Below are 19,173 nucleotides of genomic sequence, written 5' to 3' on the forward strand. Positions count from 1 at the left end.
ATAATGAAATCCAGGCTTCGACTTTGCAGAGGTAATATTATCCTCGAACCCGGTACTACTGAGGTTGATACAAGTCCCAATAGTACTAGTACTAGTGCGCTTGAGATCCAAGAAACCACTTTCGTTCGAATTAGTCCATGAGATTAGTGGCATTAAATATTAACTCAATGAAACAGTGAACTTATATATCCTGCCAGAAATTAACCAGGTCTTGTTTGGCTGCTGTCTCGACCGCTGGTGCCGGGTCTGCCACCGGGGCAGCAATAGCCTAAGTGGCAATTATGGGGGCGGCAATAATGCTAAAGAATTTCATTTTAAATAAGTGCTTTTTGGATTGCGAGTATGAGCAGCAAAAGAATTAATATGGTGGAACGGGTAGTTGTTTGTTTGAATTGGATATTAATGGTAATAATGAGGAAGAGAGCAATGGGCAGGAAAATGGATATTTATATAATAAGGGGGCAATAGGGGCTTGTTCGGCCAGACACCTGCCCCTTTTTCCGGTACAGGGGCTGTAATTATTTTGCCTGCCCTGTCTTGTAATCTGTTTACAGGGCAGGTAAAGGACAGGTGTCTGGCCAAACGGGCCCTAAACATCTATACAAAGCATTATTTTGGTCTTCTAGTTGAGGATGTCGGCATTGTACTAGCTCACAATTGAGGAGCAGCTGAGCAAATCGACGACAACTTCCTCACATCAGTTCTATTCTCGACGTAGCTGCGGTCGAGATCTGATGCCAAGGGGTCTGACAATATGGTACTATTTTGGCTGAAAGTGATCTCTTGCTTATGGGAAATTCGCTGCCGTGCTGCTCCGACAAGATTCTCGCGATGCATCATCCAAAATAGGCGAGCCATTGAAACACTTTTCCACTGATAGAAGAGGAACATGATGTCCGTCTCGCATATCAATTCTCAATAAGATACCTTGATTCCATACTAGAGTTTGCTTGGCTAAACAGGATTCAGTATTGCTTTAGATATCAAGGTTGTGTATATGGTACTCCATCCACGTCGTGCGCTCGGACTCAGCTAAATAGTTTGTGCTTGCCGTAAAGGCCACCATCTTACCAGATCCACCGACCAGGTGCTCAACTGCCTCGTCGCTGATACCCGACTCCCACACGCCAGACATAATAAGGGCGCGCCGTTTTATCCCATCCGGGTTTGAGAGTAGCGCAAATATCCTATCTGCTCTACCCCCATCTTGTACCTTCTCGATCTTGACTGGCTCGCTCGGCACCGTGACGATGGCTTTCAACAATTCGGAGACGCCTGAGAGGACCTTGTCGATATTCTCAACTAGAACATCGGATTTTGCAAGGTGTGTCTCCACGTTGTGTGGCTCACCATCTACAGTAGCTCGGGCCTTGCCATTGTCGTCGACCTTGCTCGAATCTCCTGGCCCCGTCTTGGGTTTGGCGCCTTTATAGAACCTCAAATTCAATTTGCGGGCCGTGGAGACGAACCAGTTCGGCTTTTGTGGCTGCTCCTCCGGCAGCTGAACGGCCGAAAAGACACAGGCTAGGAGAGGGCATCCGAACCCCTCGACCTCGACCAGCGGCGCATTGCAGAATACACAGTGCGGCATGAGCACCTCATCGTGCGTGAGGAGGCCCATCCTCTGGACCTGAATGGCTTGGACCAGGACCGCTCCAATGACCCCATACTCGGCCTGTCGCAGCTCTGAAATAGCCTGTTCCGCTCTCTTGGCGTGGGCCAGCGAGACCCTGTTGATATGGTCGTTAAGAATGGTGACAAGACGCCATATTTTCTTGTCATCGTCACTTGTCCCTTCGATGGAAGGCGCAGAGTTGTCCGGGGGGCTGAGAAGTGGCAGAGTCGCGCCGTTGCCTGCTGAGCTGGCGAGATAGAAGGGGTGTGCGCCGTGACAGTCTTTAGCGTCGATGCGGAAGCCGGCGTCGATGAACATTTGGCACACTCTGGCTGTTGATAAAGCTGCAAAGTGTAGCGGTGTGAGGCAACGGTGGTCGATGTGTTCTGTCGGGTTGACCAAGGGGAGGATCTCATTCTCGACGAAGCCAATGAAGTGCTGGAAGTCATCCTTCCGCATAACCGACACCTCGGCAAGGAGATGCACCAGCGTCCGCCCAAAGATGTCTTGTAGGGTCAAGATATTCTTGAGTTTGCCCTTGCAGGTTCTCTGGATCTTCGACCAGATCGTGTTGAAGGTGTCGATCTGGCCAAGAACCAAAGTGCGATGCAGAATGGTGTATCCCAAACTATCCTGCGACGCTATATCATGGCCAGTTTCCAGAAGGAGCTCGATCATTTCGTCCCAACCAGCCTCCATGGCGTTGTGAATCGGGGTTCGCTTACTGTAGTCCTGGCAATGGACCATATCTGGCCACCTCTCTAGCAACCACCTGGCCTCCTTCACCATTCCTCGCAGTGCTAGGGTGTGCAACGGGGAGTCGCCATCAAACTTCGTCAACATTGGGTTGCCACCAGCCTGGACAATCTTCTCAGCCCAGCCTGTCTGGCCTGCCTCCATCGCTGCCGCAAACGGCGTCCTTCCAGCTAAATCTCTTGCATTCAAATTGGTCTTGGGATGGCGAAGAAGCAGTTCGAGTATGATTTGATCATGCCGTTCAGCGTCGACCGCCTTCTGCTCCTCCGACTCAACCCAGGTCTCATCTCCGTAGAGCCATCCCATTCCCCCACCAGTGGGGCTGAACCCTTCGACGAAATCGTGCAAGGGTGTCGTCCCCATCGATTGCACATTTGGGTCGGCGCCAGCGTCGAGAAGCGCAGCCACGAATAGTGGTCGTCTGAACTGCACCGCCACCTGCAGTGGCTTGTATTGACTGAGGCATGGTGAGTTGATATCGATACCAATGCTAATGAGCTCCGCGAACGTTGACCAGGAATTCTGGGCAATAGCTATGAGGATAGGTGAGGCGGTCCTAGGACCCTTCTCAGTGTCGTATTCCTTCTTGTTAAAGTCAAATATCTGAATGTCTCTATATTTCAGCGACGGCTTCGATCCCGGCCCTGCGTAGAACGCTTTTACCCTTAAAAGAATGCTTATGGACCCCATGTTTCCACTGTCGACGCACTCTCTTACAAACCCAAATTCGAAAAGCGAGCATGGGTCTGCGCCTAGGGTAAGCAGAGTGGCCGCGGCGTCCATATTGCCTTGGTAACAGGCAAGCTGGACAGGCGACATTGGCTTATCGCAGATGATGAGCGGTTTGCTGAGATCAACGGCCTCCTTCTCGATGAGATACGCTAAGATATTGGGGAGATGCTGCTCGATAGCTAGCAACATGAGGTTCTGTGTCCCCTTTGCGGTGTCCAAGCTAATCTCTTCCGGCAAGGCCTTCTTCTCAAAGAGTTGTCTGAAGACCCGCAAGTCATCCCGTCGGATGGCTTGAGCAACCCTGTTCCACTCCAGGTCGTACTGGGAATCGGAAGGTGGCCGTGAGTGCAAAACATTTCGTGACCAGTGGCTTGCATGAGCCACGAACGCGAGTCTGTAGGCAGAGTGCCACAGCCTGAGAATCCTAAGTCGAGCTTCTTTTAAGAACATCCCCGCCAGCTCGTCCAAAAGCTGACGAAAGCTATCATTCAATGCATGCTTTCCAGAATATTTTTCAAATCCGTAGAGATCGAGGCAGAGGCCGCAAAGAATCACCTCACACTCAGCCTTCGGGGTCAAAACAGTAGGCGGATCTCGTCCGTGGCCATAGTGCATGCTTGCCAAGACCTGTGAACGGATGCTGATGGTTTCGGGGTCATCAATCGGTTGTGCCGCCCATGACTTCATCACTTCCAAAAGGACAGGAGCCATCGACGGAGCTTCTGCCGACGGATACCCGGAAGAATAAAGATCAAGCGACCGAAGAGTTGATTCCAAAAGGGGCATCTTGGATTTCTTCATCTCCGAAACAATGCTACGCCTCAAAGCTGCCACCATAGTTGGTGGCAACTGGCCGAACACGCGGTTGGCAGTATATCCTGGAGCGGCATGGCGTTTCTGTGGGAAAGTTAGTTGTGCAGGTGACACGATAGAAATAAGGGACATGCGTTTATGCCCATCCACTTTGTTCGCTGCCAAGACGATGAAATATCTCTCCAGGTGCCCTTTGTGGCACTGCTTCGATGAGGATCAATCCTAGCGACTAATTTTAGCGTATAAAACTCGGTGAGAAATGTTTGCTAGATTGTTTGGGGGATGAAATGGCTAAATAACTCGGAAATTCCGATGTGTGAGACTCACCAGAGCAACTGGAACCACTCTTGTGTGCGCCCTCTTTTAGCTGGATCCTTGTCAAGAATGCGAGGCAGAAGTGTGACAGCGTAAGGAAGATACCCTCTGGCGGGCCTCTCATCGAGTAACCAAGATGCCTGGCATTTTGATTAGCAAATTAGAGAGCCTTAGACCCTCGTTGCCACGAAACATGTTCGTCAACGATCGAAGAGAAAGATATATGTATCCTTACATGCTGCCTCCATAATAGCTCATCCACAACGCCGACGGAGACATTTGGGTTGCATAGGTTATCCAGCTGCATATCATCAGAAGCATCAAGATATTGGTGCAATGCCTCTCCCCAACCGGCTCTCAGATCTAGGCCAAGACGCCTAGAGGCAGCACAGAAGAACTCAGATGCCTGAGAAGCAGCTCCATCTAGTATCTTTGTCGCAGTGACAGTCTCGTACGCTCCAGCCCAGTCAGAACCGCGATCAGGACCAAACGGCAATCGTGAAGCCACGATATACCAAGCAACGAGACCAAAAGAGTAGAGATCCCGAGAAGGCTGGCGGCAAGTTCTAAAGTCGGCATTTGGATCAAAGCATTCCGGCGCGTTCCAATAGTCTGTTCCTCCAGCCGGATTACCCTCGACTCCGAAAGGCAACTGCTCGACGTCATCTGAGAAGCCAAAATCAGCAAGCTTCGCTGTATACCTATCCCCAGGGCTCTTGCGAAATATGAGAACGTTCTCCGGCTTCAAATCACCATGGATGAAGCGGTCAAGGTGTATGGCGTCCAAGCCGCTGAGGATGTCAGATATCAGAAAGCCCTTGAGCCTGAAGTCGAGAGGATCGATAATCGGGATAAGGTCATGCAGTGTCCTTGCTTGTGGGAGGGCAAGCTCCATGACAAGGAGAGGAAAGAGCTCCGATTCTCCGTTCGGCTGTGTCTCTTCGACCCAGGAGACAGCGAGGAGGTCGACAATGTTAGGATGAGGTTTGATGAAATCGCTGAGTAGTACGCGAAGCTCAAGACTTAAAGCCTTCAGGCTTCTCCGCTTGCCATCTCCGCCCGTTCTCTGCGGCTTGCACTTCTTGATAGCCACTTTCTCTCCGTCAAGACAGCCCTCGCGAACAACCATGGAACTTCCTACTCCGATCTGCGGCCCGGGCTGCAGGCCATCGCTGTCGGCAATGTACGCGCCGAGAAAGATGGACTGTATAAGAACCTGAGGGACGCAACTTGGCTTCTCCAGCTCAGTAGAATTGTTAGGGGTCTTGATTAGCTGCTCGCTCGCTACCTGCGAATGCTGGCTCCATCGTCCAAAGTCGAAGGAGCCCGACAAGGACAAGGGCGACTCGCCGGCAAGCCGGCCCTTGATCTCGTCTTCGAGCGTCGTCATCCCGGCACCGATAGAGCTCTGCGTGGATCGTGGTGTTGCAAATTGAAAAAGAGCCCTCGCCTACTTCTTAAGTTACATGGCGAAGCGCTTGTCTCGTCGCTCGGCCGCTGAGGCACTGTGGCGTCGATAAAACGTATTGGTTCGATCCGATCTTGACCGCTAAGTGAACCAGCATAGCCACGCAGCCAAAATGGTCTATCTGTCTATTTAAACCAGAGGGGGAGCCCGAGGCGGTGGTCCACTGCAATCCTCCATAGGTTTGGCTCATGGATATCTTCCAGACAATTGTCACGTCCGGGGAGCTGATCTACCATTTCCTCGACGCCTATTCTGCCTACTCCAACGAGGCCAGATCACTCGCTGCTCGCTTCAAATGGGACATTCGCGTGCTACAACAAATTGTCCAGCATTTCGACAGCCGGCGGCTGCAAAACCAGGGGAAGCTCACAGAGCCCGACCAGAAACTGCTCCAGGAGACCGCTGAGTATTTGCAATCTCTCGCGGCGCGTGTCAGCGCCAGCTGCGCCCGCATTCAGACACAGGAATGGCTTTCCCGCGCCACGAGCAAGGTTCTGTGGTTTCACCGCCGCAAAGAACTGCAGAGCCTGGAGCAAGAGCTGTTCGAGTGGACCTCGCGTTTCGACATCCGGCTCGTCGGTCTGCCCCCTGAGCTGAAGACCATCATCTCTCCAATCGGCGAAGAACAAGACGACGCTGTTCCCGGCAAGGCTCTTTACTCCAATCGACGAATGCACAGGGTCCAGGCACTTGCCGAAGAGGCGCGGCTGGCAGAGTCCCGCGACCTGTTCTTGGAAAACGCCCCCAAGACCCTATGCAAGACGCACCTTCGAACAGGCTCTGAGTATTCCATTTTGGAGTTCAAGGGCGAGCAAGTCATCCTAGAATCCAGATATTTCGCCCTGGCCAGCGACTCCGGCCCCGAGTCGCTTGACTATCGCCTTCTGAAGGCAGATGTCGGCAGGTTCGCGTCCTCACTCAATGCCATCGATCGTGGCGTAGTCAGCCTTTTAAAATGCGTTGGGTACTTTTACAACCCAGACCCGGAACGGCCATCATTCAACCTGATTCATAGTCTGCCATTCCCACCATCTCCGGCGACGGCACCCACGCTCAGGAGCCTCATTGCCGCACAATCGGGGTCCAGGAGGATTCCGCCGCTACACTCTCTAGACCAACGCTATCGACTTGCATTGCACTTGTCGACGGCGGTGCTCTTCCTGCACGGCTCTGACTACCTGCACAAGAACATCTCGTCCGAGAGCGTTATCATGCTATTCAACGCCCAGAATGATTCGAGTCTCAAGTTCCCCAACGCTCTCGGCATGCCTTACCTGGTGAACTTTGAGCTGATCCGCTCGTTTGCCCTCGCGAGCCACCCAATGGAACCCCCAAGTGACTGGAAGGCCAGAATATACATCCATCCCGCCAGGCAAGGCCCCCGACCGCGGAGCTTCATTAAGTCCTACGACATCTACAGTCTCGGCGTCGTTCTTTTGGAGCTCGGCTTGTGGCGACCGCTGGAGCGGTTTGATGGGGAGCTCAGTGCGGCAGACCCCAACGGGATGCAGAAAGCTCTCATCAAGATTGCCCAGGAACTTGGAATCACTATGGGGAAGCGGTATCGGGAAATCGTCCAGTGGTGCTTGAGCCTCGACGACGACGAAGACGTCCAGCCGGCCGTACTTGTCCGGGAGGTGCTCTCAAAGTTAGAGGATATTGTAGAAGCTATTAATTAGTCGCTCGCTCGAAGGCGTTATGATTATCGTTATTAATAGTAGATAATAGTCTTGAAACTTCTAGCAACCGTTATTTGGTTATATAGCTACTATTATAAGAGTATTATAGAGGGAAATATATATATAAAGTTCTATTTTAGGGAAAGAAGAATAAGTAATTAAATTAATAGATATAAATTAAAGTAAATATAAAATATAAGGAAAAAGTACTATATATTATATTTATATTAATAATAAATATTTAGCTAAATTTAGTAGTCTAATTAAGGTAATACTTATATAAAATTATATTTCCTAATTAGAACTAGTATTTCTATATATTTAGTAAAATACTAATTAATATATATAAAGATATATAAGCTTAGAAAATAGGAATTAATTGGTTTTTTTAATAGAAACTAGTTCTTGAAATTAATTATACTTTTATACTTTATATAATATTTTATTATTATATATTTTATAATTAATCTTAAATAATAATTTTATAAATTAATTTTTAATTTAATAATCTTTTTTTTGAAAAAAACTTTATAAATAATTTAATTTATAATACTTCTAAAAACCATTTTTAGAAAATAAATAAATATATATATATAAATTATAAAATTAAGTATTAATTATTAATATAATTATATAATCTTATATTTTATAAATAACTCGACTAGTATCTAGTTTTTATTAAATTTAATAAATTTAGGAATTATATATTAATATTATAATATTATAATTCTTATTTTTAAATATTAATTACTTTACTAATTTTAATATAGTAATATTTTATATATATTATATAATAGTATTATATCTTACTACTAAATTAATACTAATTAGTTTATATATATAAATTAGATTTTTTTTTAAATTAGTTCTAAAAGTATTTAATAGCTTATAAAAAAGATATTTAGCTTTTATTAATTAATAAATGATTAGCTATTTAATTATTTATTAATTTAACTTCTATTATTTTTTAAAACTAATTTTTTTGGCTTTAAAACTATTATAGAAATACTAAATAGAATTAATACTTAATTCTAATTAAATAAAAGAATATTCTATCTAAATAATTTCCTTTAGAATTAGAAGATTTATATTAGTTTTAATATTTTAAAATTAAAATTAGTTAATTTTTATATAAGAAAAATTAAAATAAAAACAATTTTCTTATTTTATTAATTTTTATTATTAAAATATTAATACTACTAGTTAGAAAAGAAATTAATATATAGTTTATAATTAGCCGAAACTAGGCTTAATAATAATTCTAAAATAGTTAAAATAATTTAGAATAAAGTATCTTATATAATAAATTTATATAAAAGGTATTTCCTAATTAAATAAGTTTTATAAAAACTTAAAATACTTCGTTTTACTATATTAAAATAAGTTTAAATCTAAATTTCTTATATATAATATAAATAGAAAGTAAGAATTAAATAGAATAATTATATAACTAAAAGTTTTTTTATATAATTAGTAATTATAAAGTTATTTATAAATCTAAATAGAAATATATTATAAGTTTCTTATAATTATAAATAATTTAAGGCCTAAAATATAATCTTATTTAGGAATAATATAAATCGTTTTAGGATTATTACTAAGCCTAACTAAAACTAAAATATCTGAGAATTGGACTTATATTTTATTTTTTTAAATAAAAAAAAACTATAATATTTATTATAAATAAATATATCTAATAAATATTCCGAATAATTTTATACTAGTATATAAATTATATACTAATTCTCGTATAGGCTATAAATGCAGCCGCTAGTACGATTTTAAGACCCGAATAATATATAATTCTATTCTTTTATAATAGTACTTTATTAAAAAAGCTAGTAAGGGGAATTAATAGAAAAATAGTAGGGGTATTAGACTTTATTCTTTTTTTAAGATTTAGTTAAGGTATTATAAAGTTATATAGTATTAAAGTAAATATAAGTCTTAGTAGAATTATTATTAAAATATACTAAAAAGTCGATTTTTAATACCCGAATAATATATAACTCTGATTTTTAGTATTAGTTCTTTATTAAGAAAAATAGTACGAAGAAGTTATATAGATTTAATAGAGGCTTTAAATCCTGTTTTTCTTTTTAAATTTAATAGTTATATTCTAAAATTATATAGATTTAAAGTAAGAATTTCTAAATTCTCGAATTTTACTAAGGAAACTAGCTATACTTATAAGGCCCGATTATATATAATACTAGCCGAGCTTACTAAAAGAAAGCAGCCTAAAGAAAAGCTAATTAAATAAGCGGTCTTAAAATAGAATTCTATTTAAAAAAAAATAAGTTATTTAATAAGCTTATAAAAAATATATAAGTTAGAAGAATTAGATTACTTTTATATATTATATAATATAGGCTATTAAGCAAGCCTCTTTTTATAAGAATTAAATTAGTTATTAATTTTTAATTAATTTTAAAAGAATTAAAAAAATATAAGATTTTAAGTTATTTAATTAAAAGTAAAATTTAAATAGTAAATTTAATTATAATAAAATAAAAATAAAATATATAAAATATAATATTTCGAAAAAATAATATTTTTATATAAGCTAAATTAATAATAATATAGAATTAAAATATATAAAATACAAGATTTCGAAAAATAATATTTTTATATAAGCTAAATTAATAATAATATAGAATTAAGAGAAAAGTTTTTATATTATATAAAAATTTATAATATTAATAGAAATATTAATAAAAGATAAAAAATTTAATTTTTTAAAAAAGAAATAAAATAAAAATCTATATATAATTAGAAAAACTAAAATAAATATTATTTTTATATTATTTTATTAGTAATCTAATAAATATATAAAAATAATATTTGTTTTAGTTCTTTAATTATATATAGTTTATTTATTTATTTATTTTATTAATTTAATAACGGATTTTTATTTTATTTCTTTTTTAAAAAATTAAATTTTTTATCTTTTATTAATATTTCTATTAATATTATAAATTTTTATATAATATAAAAACTTTTCTCTTAATTCTATATTATTATTAATTTAGCTTATATAAAAATATTATTTTTCGAAATCTTGTATTTTATATATCTTAATTTTATTTTATTATAATTAAATTTGCTATTTAAATTTTATTTTTAATTAAATAACTTAGAATCTTATATTTTTTAATTCTTTTAAAATTAATTAAAAATTAATAACTAATCTAATTCTTATAAAAAGTAGCTTACTTAATAGCCTATATTATATAGTATATAAGAGTAATCTAACTCCTCTAACTTATATATTCTTTATAAGCTTATTAAATAACTTATCTTTTTTAAATAAAATTCTATTCTAAGGCTATTTACTTAATTAGTTTTCTTTTAGGCCGCTTTCCTTTAATAAGCTTAGCTAGTATTATATATAATCGAACTTATAAATATAGCTAGTTCTTTAAGTAAAATATATAATAATAAATAAATTAATAAGTAATTAATTATAAAATTAAACTATATATAATATTAAATATATATATATATATTAGCTAAGAAATCTAAGTTAATAAGGCCTAATTATATTAAAGTAAAGAAAGATATTTATAACTAAAGCTAAAAAGTAAAGTTTTTTTAATTATATATTAAGACTTATACTAAAGCCCCTATATCCCTGCGGGTTTAGTATATATTAGTAATATAGTCGAAAATTATTAATATAGTCGTTTTTTCGGAATACTAAACCCTTTTAATTAATTAAATATTAATACTATAGCCAAATTTAACTTAGAAGAAAAGAAAAGAATAGCCCAGGCCTCCGATTTCTATATTAGAAACTCATATATTAAAAAGTCCGCAATTATATATTAATTCAGGGTAAAATATCGACTTTAGAAAGCGCGTTTGGCTAAATAAAAACTATAAAATACTAAAGAGGGCTATAACAAGACACTTACTTCTAATTAGGAGGAGGCCCTTAAGTAATTTATTAATTTCCTGATCTATTTAGGCTATAGAGCTAATCTTAAGACGGTTTGGGCAGCGGCTAATAAAATTCTTAGGGATAATACTTCTACCTATTAAGTAAACCGCCTATAAATATAATAATAGTTCAAGCGAAATAAATTATAGTTTAAAATACTTTATATAAAGATACTAGTATAAGAGAGAAAGGTAGTATATTAAAAGAAGAATCTAAAAGAGCATTTTTAGGAATATTACGGGGTATTAGAGAAGTATAGAATTTGCTTTAAAAATATATAGAATATAAATAAAACTGGCTTTTATATTAGTATTTTAAATAGAAAAATCGTTATTATATATCTTAATATAAAAGCTATTTACTTAGTAGATCCCAATAATCGAGAATTACTTACTATAATCGAAACTATATTCGCTAGTAATAAAGTAATTATATTATTTCTTATTTTAAAGAGAGAGATTCTATTAGAGAAATATTTTAATAATAACCTTAATACTAAATTAGTATTTGCTATAAGCTCTACTAGATATATAAATAATATTCTAAGCCTGAAATATATTAAGTACTTTTATAATTAGATATATAAATATATATAGAGTAAGTAGAGGATATTAATTTTTAATAGTTATAGCTTCTATACTTTAAATAAATTCCTATATTACTATTTGTCTTATAAAATTATCTCTTTTTAACTACTATTATATAGTATATATCTCTTTTAATTACTTGATATTAGCCTCTTTTAATCTCTTAAGTACTAGTATTAAATTAGTATTTATAATAAAATCTAGTATAGTAATATTATTTATATTAAGCTTGATTTTCTAGTAATATACTAGATAATATAGGAGAGAATATTTAAGTATAGGACAATTATTAGTACTTTTACTAAAGCGGGCCTTTTAGAGCGGGAAATAATATAGTATATATACGAGAAGCTAGCTTAATTCTAACTAAAAGAAGATTTATTAATTAGCTATAGATTTATATAGTAATATAGGCTAATTTTATAGCAGATAAGTAAATCGAGATTTTATTTCTATAAACCCCTCTAATATTGAAATTCTTTTAGAACCCTTCTATATCTATAAATTATATAGTATATAATATATATATAAATTAATATCTTAATAACTATTTTATTTTTATAAAAAATAATAAGAAATATACTTTTATCTCTAGTTTTTAGAGATTCTAGATAATATACTAGAAGTTAACTAAGCCTAAACTATTTAGGGCAGGGCTAATTATAGAAAGAGAGCTTATAAGAGAAAAGGTAATATTTCAGAAATAATATAATAAGCTTAATAAAGATAGTAAAAAGTATATATAAAAATATGAAATAATTTTCAAGGGCTTAATAGTATATTAAATTACTTATTATAGAGAGTTCCTTTTTATTACGAATAAGATAGATAATAATACCTATCTAAATTACTAAATTAGAGAAACTAATATATATATTATAAAGTATATTACTAGTAAGCTTCTATATAGAAAATATATTTATAGGAAAAAAGCTCTATATAATTTAGGAGAGTCTTTTGGCTATAGAAAGAAACTATTATTTATTAATTATAGTAAAACTAGTTTTAAGGCTTATTACTAAAAGTTAATAGAGAAATAGAGGAAATAAAGGAAAATTAATTATAGAATAGAGCTCTTTTATATAAATAAGATGGATTTTAGGCTAGCTTCTCCTAAATATAAAGAGAAATAAATTAGTAAGTTTAGTAATATATAAGTGAAATAGCTAGCTAGGGAACTTGGTTTTATTAGGCTACTATCTAATTCTCCTTTATTTTATAATAATGGCTTTAGTAATATAGTTAGATTAAATACTAATAGATAAGAAATAATTATTAGATATATTAGTAAAGATATAGTTATTCTATAATTAATTAATTTCTTAAAATAGTAGTATTTTAGGGAGTTACTAATAAGATAAAATATGGAATTTTTCTATTATTTTTTAATATATATATATACTATATAAAATTAAGAGAATTTGATTTATTAATTATAATATAAACTTTATATAAACTATAAAATATTTTTCTTTAATTTTTACTAAAATTCCGAAAATTAGTATTTCGAAAAAATAACTATATTAATAATTTTTAACTATATTACTAATATATACTAAATTTATAAAGATATAGGGGCTTTAGTACAAGTCTTAATATATAATTAATCTTAAAATTAAGGCTAAAATTATATAGCTATAATAATAAGTTATTCTAGTAATATAAATAAAAAGCTTCTAATTACTCTAAACTTTCTTTTATTCTTTAGAATATTTATTTTTTCTATTATCTAACTCTTATAATATATTCTTAATTCTTATAACTTATATTTAATCTTATAATTCCTTTTTCTTTTTATTCTTAACTAGTTTCTTAAGCTAAAAGTATTATATTACCTCTTATCTTACTTTAAATAAGCTTTTTATTAGTTTATAAAAAGTTTTAAAAATAAAAATAAATCTGCTTTAAAATATTTCTTATTTATATTTGATTTTAGCTTACTTTTTATACTTGATTTTACCTTACTTTTATATTTGATTTTAGCTTACTTTTATACTTGATTTTAGTTTGCTTTTAATTTTAGATTATTATATTTTTATATTTGAATTTAGCTTGTTTTATATTTGAATTTAGTTTACTTTTAATTTTAGTTTATTATATTTTTATACTTGAATTTAGTTTATTTTTATATTTAGTTTTAGCTTGTTTTATACTTGGTTTTAGCTTATTTAGTATTTGATTTTTGCTTGCTTTTAATTTTAATTTATTATATTTTTATATTTAATTTTACCTTGCTTTTAATTTTTGATTTTTATAATATCTTTTTTAGCTTTTATTTATTCTTGCAAATCTTTAAATTTTATAGAATATACTAGTTTTAAGTCTTATTCTTTATTTTTTAGTAAACTTAATTTAAGTTATTATATTTATTATATTAATTTCAAGCTTATCTTTTATTCTAATTATAAATATATAATTTTATCTAATTATATTAAAGGCTAAATTTTAAAATATCTTTCTAATTATAAAGGAAAAGCAAAAGCTAATAAAGCTATTAGTTTAATAATTACTTTTTTAAGTTTAGAAATTAAGCTTATTTCTAAGAGTTTAGAACTAATTATTAAATTTCAAACTAATATAAATGGCTTTTTTAGATTTTAAGAGCTTGAAATCAAGTCTTTTTATAAATATTTAGCTTATAATTCTCTTTTTAAATTATAATAAAATATTTAATACTATAGAATATAAGAGTATAGTACTTTTAATTTAAATTCTTATTATATAATTATAAAAGAATAATCTTTAGAATTAATTTGATTTTTTTTTGAGATTAAATTAAAAGAGAAAGAAATTAAAATTAATTCTAGCTTTCTTAAATCTAGTTCATCTAGCTTATTTTTACCAGAAATCGAGAATATAGCTAGTAATTATATTTCGAATACTTTAGAAAAAGCTAAAATAGCTTTTCTATTTTCTTTTAGTTAAAAAAAAGAAAAATATTTAAGTAAGCTAAATAGCTTTATTTTAAATAAGAATAAAGACTTATTATATTAAATATATTAATAAATATAATATAAAGGATTTAGCTATATTATATACTTTATTTAGCTTTAGAAAAGATTATCTTTTTTAATAAAAGTTATCTTAATATCCTTAATAGTTTTAAGGCTACTAAGATTCGAAATAAATCTTTTAAGCCTTTATTAAATAGTATATTTCGAATAAAGTACTTTATATTTTTTAGTACTTTTAGTTTTAATTCTTTTTATTTTAAGAAAAATTCTAAAATAACTAGATTATTAAAAGAATTATTAAAATAAAAAGAAAAAAAATTAAAAGAATATAATTATTTAAAGTCTATAAATAAAAGCTTAAAAAAGAAAAAAGCTCTTTTTAATTCTAAGCTATATAAAAGTCAAATTAATAATCTTTTAAACTTGTAAGGAAATAAGAATTCAGATAAGGAATTAGATAAGTAAGCTAGTACTAGTAGTTTTAGTTCAGAAAATAATATTTTAGATTTTAGTTTAAATAATAATAATTCGAACAAAACCTTAAGTATTAGCTTAAGTAATTATAATATTAAGAAAGATAGTTTAATAAATCAAATTTTAAAGTAAATTAAGTTAATAAATAAATCTAAAGATCTAATAAATATTAAGATTAAAGAATATTTTATTAATTTATTAATAATACTTTTTAGTTAATATTTAGATTTAAATATTTTTAATAGTTCTATTAGTTATTTCTTTACTAGTATAAATATATAAGCTAAGGATTATTTTATATAAAATACTTTAGATTTAAGCTAATATTATTCTTGATTTATATATAATAATTAACTTATTATAATTAAATCTATTTTTTGAAAACTTTTAATAAATCCTAATCGAGAATTAATAATAGTTCTTTATTTATTTATAAATACTACTCTTACTAATATTATATATATTACTTTAAGCAAGATTTTATTATATTAAAGTTACTATTTTCGAGTTAATAAGGAAATTAGTACTATAAATTTTCTTAGTATTAGTTCTATTTTAAAAGAAATAGTTTCTTATAATAAAGTTATAATAAATATTAATAATTTACAAGTTTTATTTAGTAATTTAATTTTTACTATATTTAATTTATTAGTAAATAAGCTATTACTTAATATTTCGAAGTTAAAATATAATAATATTACTTTTAAAAAGTTTTCTAAATATAAGAACTATAATATTATAACTTCTTATAAATATTTTAGAAACTTTAGCTCTAGTTTAGCTACTAATAATTCCTTTATTTAAGATAAGATCTTTAAAGATAACTTATTATTAAAGTGTTTTTTTTATATTTTAAAGACTTTAAATTAGTTTTAAATAAAAAGCAAATAGCTTTATATTTAGAAGACTTATTTAAGTTTAAGAAGCTTTATTTATTACTTATTTATTTAACTAGTAGCCTTTCTTTAAGAGATATAAAGTTAAGTACTCTTTATTATCTTAATAGTATTAAAAATAAATATAAAATATTTCTTAATATAAGTAGTTATTTATTTATTATTAATATTTCATATTATAAAAAGTAAGGCCTAAGTAAAAAAAAAGGCCTCTAGTATTTATTATTTACTATTAAATATATCTTTAATCTTTTTGCTTTATATAATACTTATTAATTCCTTTATAATCTTTCTAAATTTAAATATTTAAAGTTCTAAAAATATTTTAAAGTCTAAAAGTTTAATACCTTATTACTTTTTTATAAATTAGAGATTATTAGTATCTCGAGATCTTAGCTTAAAGCTTAGTACTATTTCTAGTTTAGTACTTAGTTAAAAGCTTAGTATTTAACTATATTATTAAATTATTATTAAAATTATTAAGCTTTTTATATATAAGAATTTAAATTCAAGTATCTTATTATTAGAAGAAGAAAAAAGTAATACTAGTAATATTAGAGCTAGTTAAAGTAATTATATAAGTAATATTAAAGACTTTAATTATACTTATAGTAATTTAGTATTTAGTAATATTAATTAATTATTAGTTTATAATAACTAAGCTAAAAGTACTAGTTTGAAAATAGCTAATAATTCTATAATTTAATATAATAAAAGTATTATTATTAAAAATAATTCGAATATATCTATTATAAGCCAAAAATATAGTTATTAAGTTTCTTCTATTACTAGTAATATAGCTCTAGTTCCTAAAAGAATTAAGACTAGTAATTTAGTAAGTCCTAGTTTAATAGAAAATACTAGTTATTTATTTAGTTATTTTTTAAAAGAATTTCTTATAAATAAAAGAGCTAGTTTTAGAAGTCTAGAATAAGAGCTTTTAATTAAGTTTATTCTTTTAAAAGTCATATATTTTAGTAGTTTTACTTATTAGTAATAGAAAATTATTTAGTTATTTATTAACTAGTTCTTTAAGTATTAGTAAAGTTCTTATTATTATTATTCTTTTAGTAAAACTTAAAAGTAATATTTTAAAAAGAACTAGAGAATATAATATTTCATATAATATATATAAGAAAATAAAAATATTTGAGAATCTTATTTTAGTTAATATAGAATTAATTATTAATAGTTCTTTTATTAGTTTAGTTTAAAAGCTTATTTCTAGTAATAAAATAGATTATATTATAATAAATAAATATTACTTATTAATAACTATTTAAAGCTATTAAAATATTATATTTAGATTTAAAGAATTATTAATTATTAATTTATAATTTGTTTTTTAAACTAGTACTTTATTTTATAACTTTAAAACGAATTAAAGTGTAATTTATTCTTAAATAATATAGCTATTATTAAAGCTTATAGTATGCGTCTTAATATTAGTTATAAAGCAAGTATTTATAAGTCTAAAAAAGAAAAAAAATAAGTTCTTAAAATTAAATCTTATATAAATTCTTTTATTATTAATAAATTTATAAATATAAAAAATAAAATACTTATTTTTTAGTCTTTAAAAACAAATATAGAACTAGTAGCTAGTATTCTAAATTATAATTATTATATATTAGAATTAAGTTATAATTTAAAAACTAGTACTTTAAATAAGTTTTTAACTAGTTTAAATAATTTTAATTAAATTCTAGTTAGTACTAGTATTTTAGAAAAGAATATAAATTATTCTAATATTAGATTAGTTATTTATAAGAATATAGCTTATTCTTTTATTAGATTTTTTTAAGAATCTAATTAAAGAAACCGAAATAATTAATCTAGTATATTTATATTTTTTTATAATAATTTTAAACTATTTAGTTCTAGTTTAGATATAAGTAGTAATCTTAATATAAATAAGAGTCTTATTTATAATTATCTTAATAAAAAGACTTATTAATTAAGGCAAATTAGTCTTTATTTAGATAGTAAAATTATAGACGAGTATTTTTCTAATAATATTATATATAATTTATATTCTAGTTAAATTAGTTTTAAAACTTAATAAGTAGTTTAGGTTTTAGAAATAAATAAAGAAATAGAATATAATAGAAAATAAGTTAAAATATATTATATATAATTTATTAGAAAATATAAATAAAAATACTAATTCTATATTTTATAAATCTAGTAATTACAAGCTATATAAGTATATAATAAAATAAGTAAGTTCTTTTAAGACTAGTATAAAGTCTAAAAATCTAATTTTAAATAAAGATAATTATTATTTTAATTATTTATTACTTATTATTATTTATATATATTTAAAAGTTAATTTAAATATTTATTTAGATTCTAATTTTATATTTTATATACTAGTCTTATTATTTTATAAGCATATTATTTTGGAACTATAAGAATAATTTTAATTTAAGAAATTTATTAGTTCTATAATATTTTTTAAGTTCTTTTTTAAAAAGATTTATATATTAGATTTAGAAATAGAAAGTATTTTAGATTTTCAAGCCGTATTTTATAATTTAATATTCTTTTAAGCTATATAAAGGCTAGTTCTTAATACTTATTATTTTAGTTAAAATTATTTTTTATTTTTTATTTAATAAATTATATAAAATTAAGATATTAATAAAATAAACTATAATATAAAATAATATTATACCAAAGTATTTATTACTTTATTAAAAGTATTTTATAAGACTATATTTAATTTAAGATAAAAGAAATATTATAGATTATAAAAGATATATAATATTTTTTAAAAATAATAATAATCTGAATTATATATTTAATTAATTCTTTAAAAATATAAAAGAGATATTTAAAAGAATATTAGAAGAAATTAAATAATTAATTTATAATTTAGAAATTATTAATTAAAAAAATTACTATTTATATTAAATATTAAATATAAAATAAAATAATT

General features: G+C 29.8%; 3 protein-coding genes across 3 annotated transcripts; 2 read left to right on the top strand and 1 right to left on the bottom strand.

Annotated features, from left to right (window-relative positions):
• Positions 1-614: 614 nt before the first annotated feature.
• Positions 615-5,754, bottom strand: K444DRAFT_21202 (uncharacterized protein). The gene is made up of 4 exons (XM_024871094.1): positions 4,467-5,754; positions 4,244-4,371; positions 4,051-4,138; positions 615-4,000 (listed from the first exon to the last, which is right to left on the bottom strand). The coding sequence occupies exons 1-4, from the start codon at positions 5,619-5,621 to the stop codon at positions 977-979; spliced, it is 4,395 nt and encodes a 1,464-aa protein (XP_024734963.1). The 5' UTR covers positions 5,622-5,754; the 3' UTR covers positions 615-976.
• An 80-nt stretch (positions 5,755-5,834) lies between these two features.
• On the top strand, positions 5,835-7,527 carry K444DRAFT_614616 (uncharacterized protein). The gene has a single exon (XM_024880560.1). The coding sequence runs from the start codon at positions 5,888-5,890 to the stop codon at positions 7,376-7,378; it is 1,491 nt and encodes a 496-aa protein (XP_024734964.1). The 5' UTR covers positions 5,835-5,887; the 3' UTR covers positions 7,379-7,527.
• A 4,075-nt stretch (positions 7,528-11,602) lies between these two features.
• On the top strand, positions 11,603-11,899 carry K444DRAFT_532758 (uncharacterized protein; the record flags this gene model as incomplete). The annotated part of the gene is made up of 1 exon (XM_024875101.1): positions 11,603-11,899. A coding segment is annotated over one exon (297 nt), but the record flags the coding sequence as incomplete, so codon positions are not given.
• Between the last annotated feature and the right edge of the window lie 7,274 nt (positions 11,900-19,173).

The sequence above is a fragment of the Hyaloscypha bicolor genome, assembly GCF_002865645.1.
Source record: "Hyaloscypha bicolor E unplaced genomic scaffold K444scaffold_107, whole genome shotgun sequence".
Taxonomy (NCBI): domain Eukaryota; kingdom Fungi; phylum Ascomycota; class Leotiomycetes; order Helotiales; family Hyaloscyphaceae; genus Hyaloscypha; species Hyaloscypha bicolor.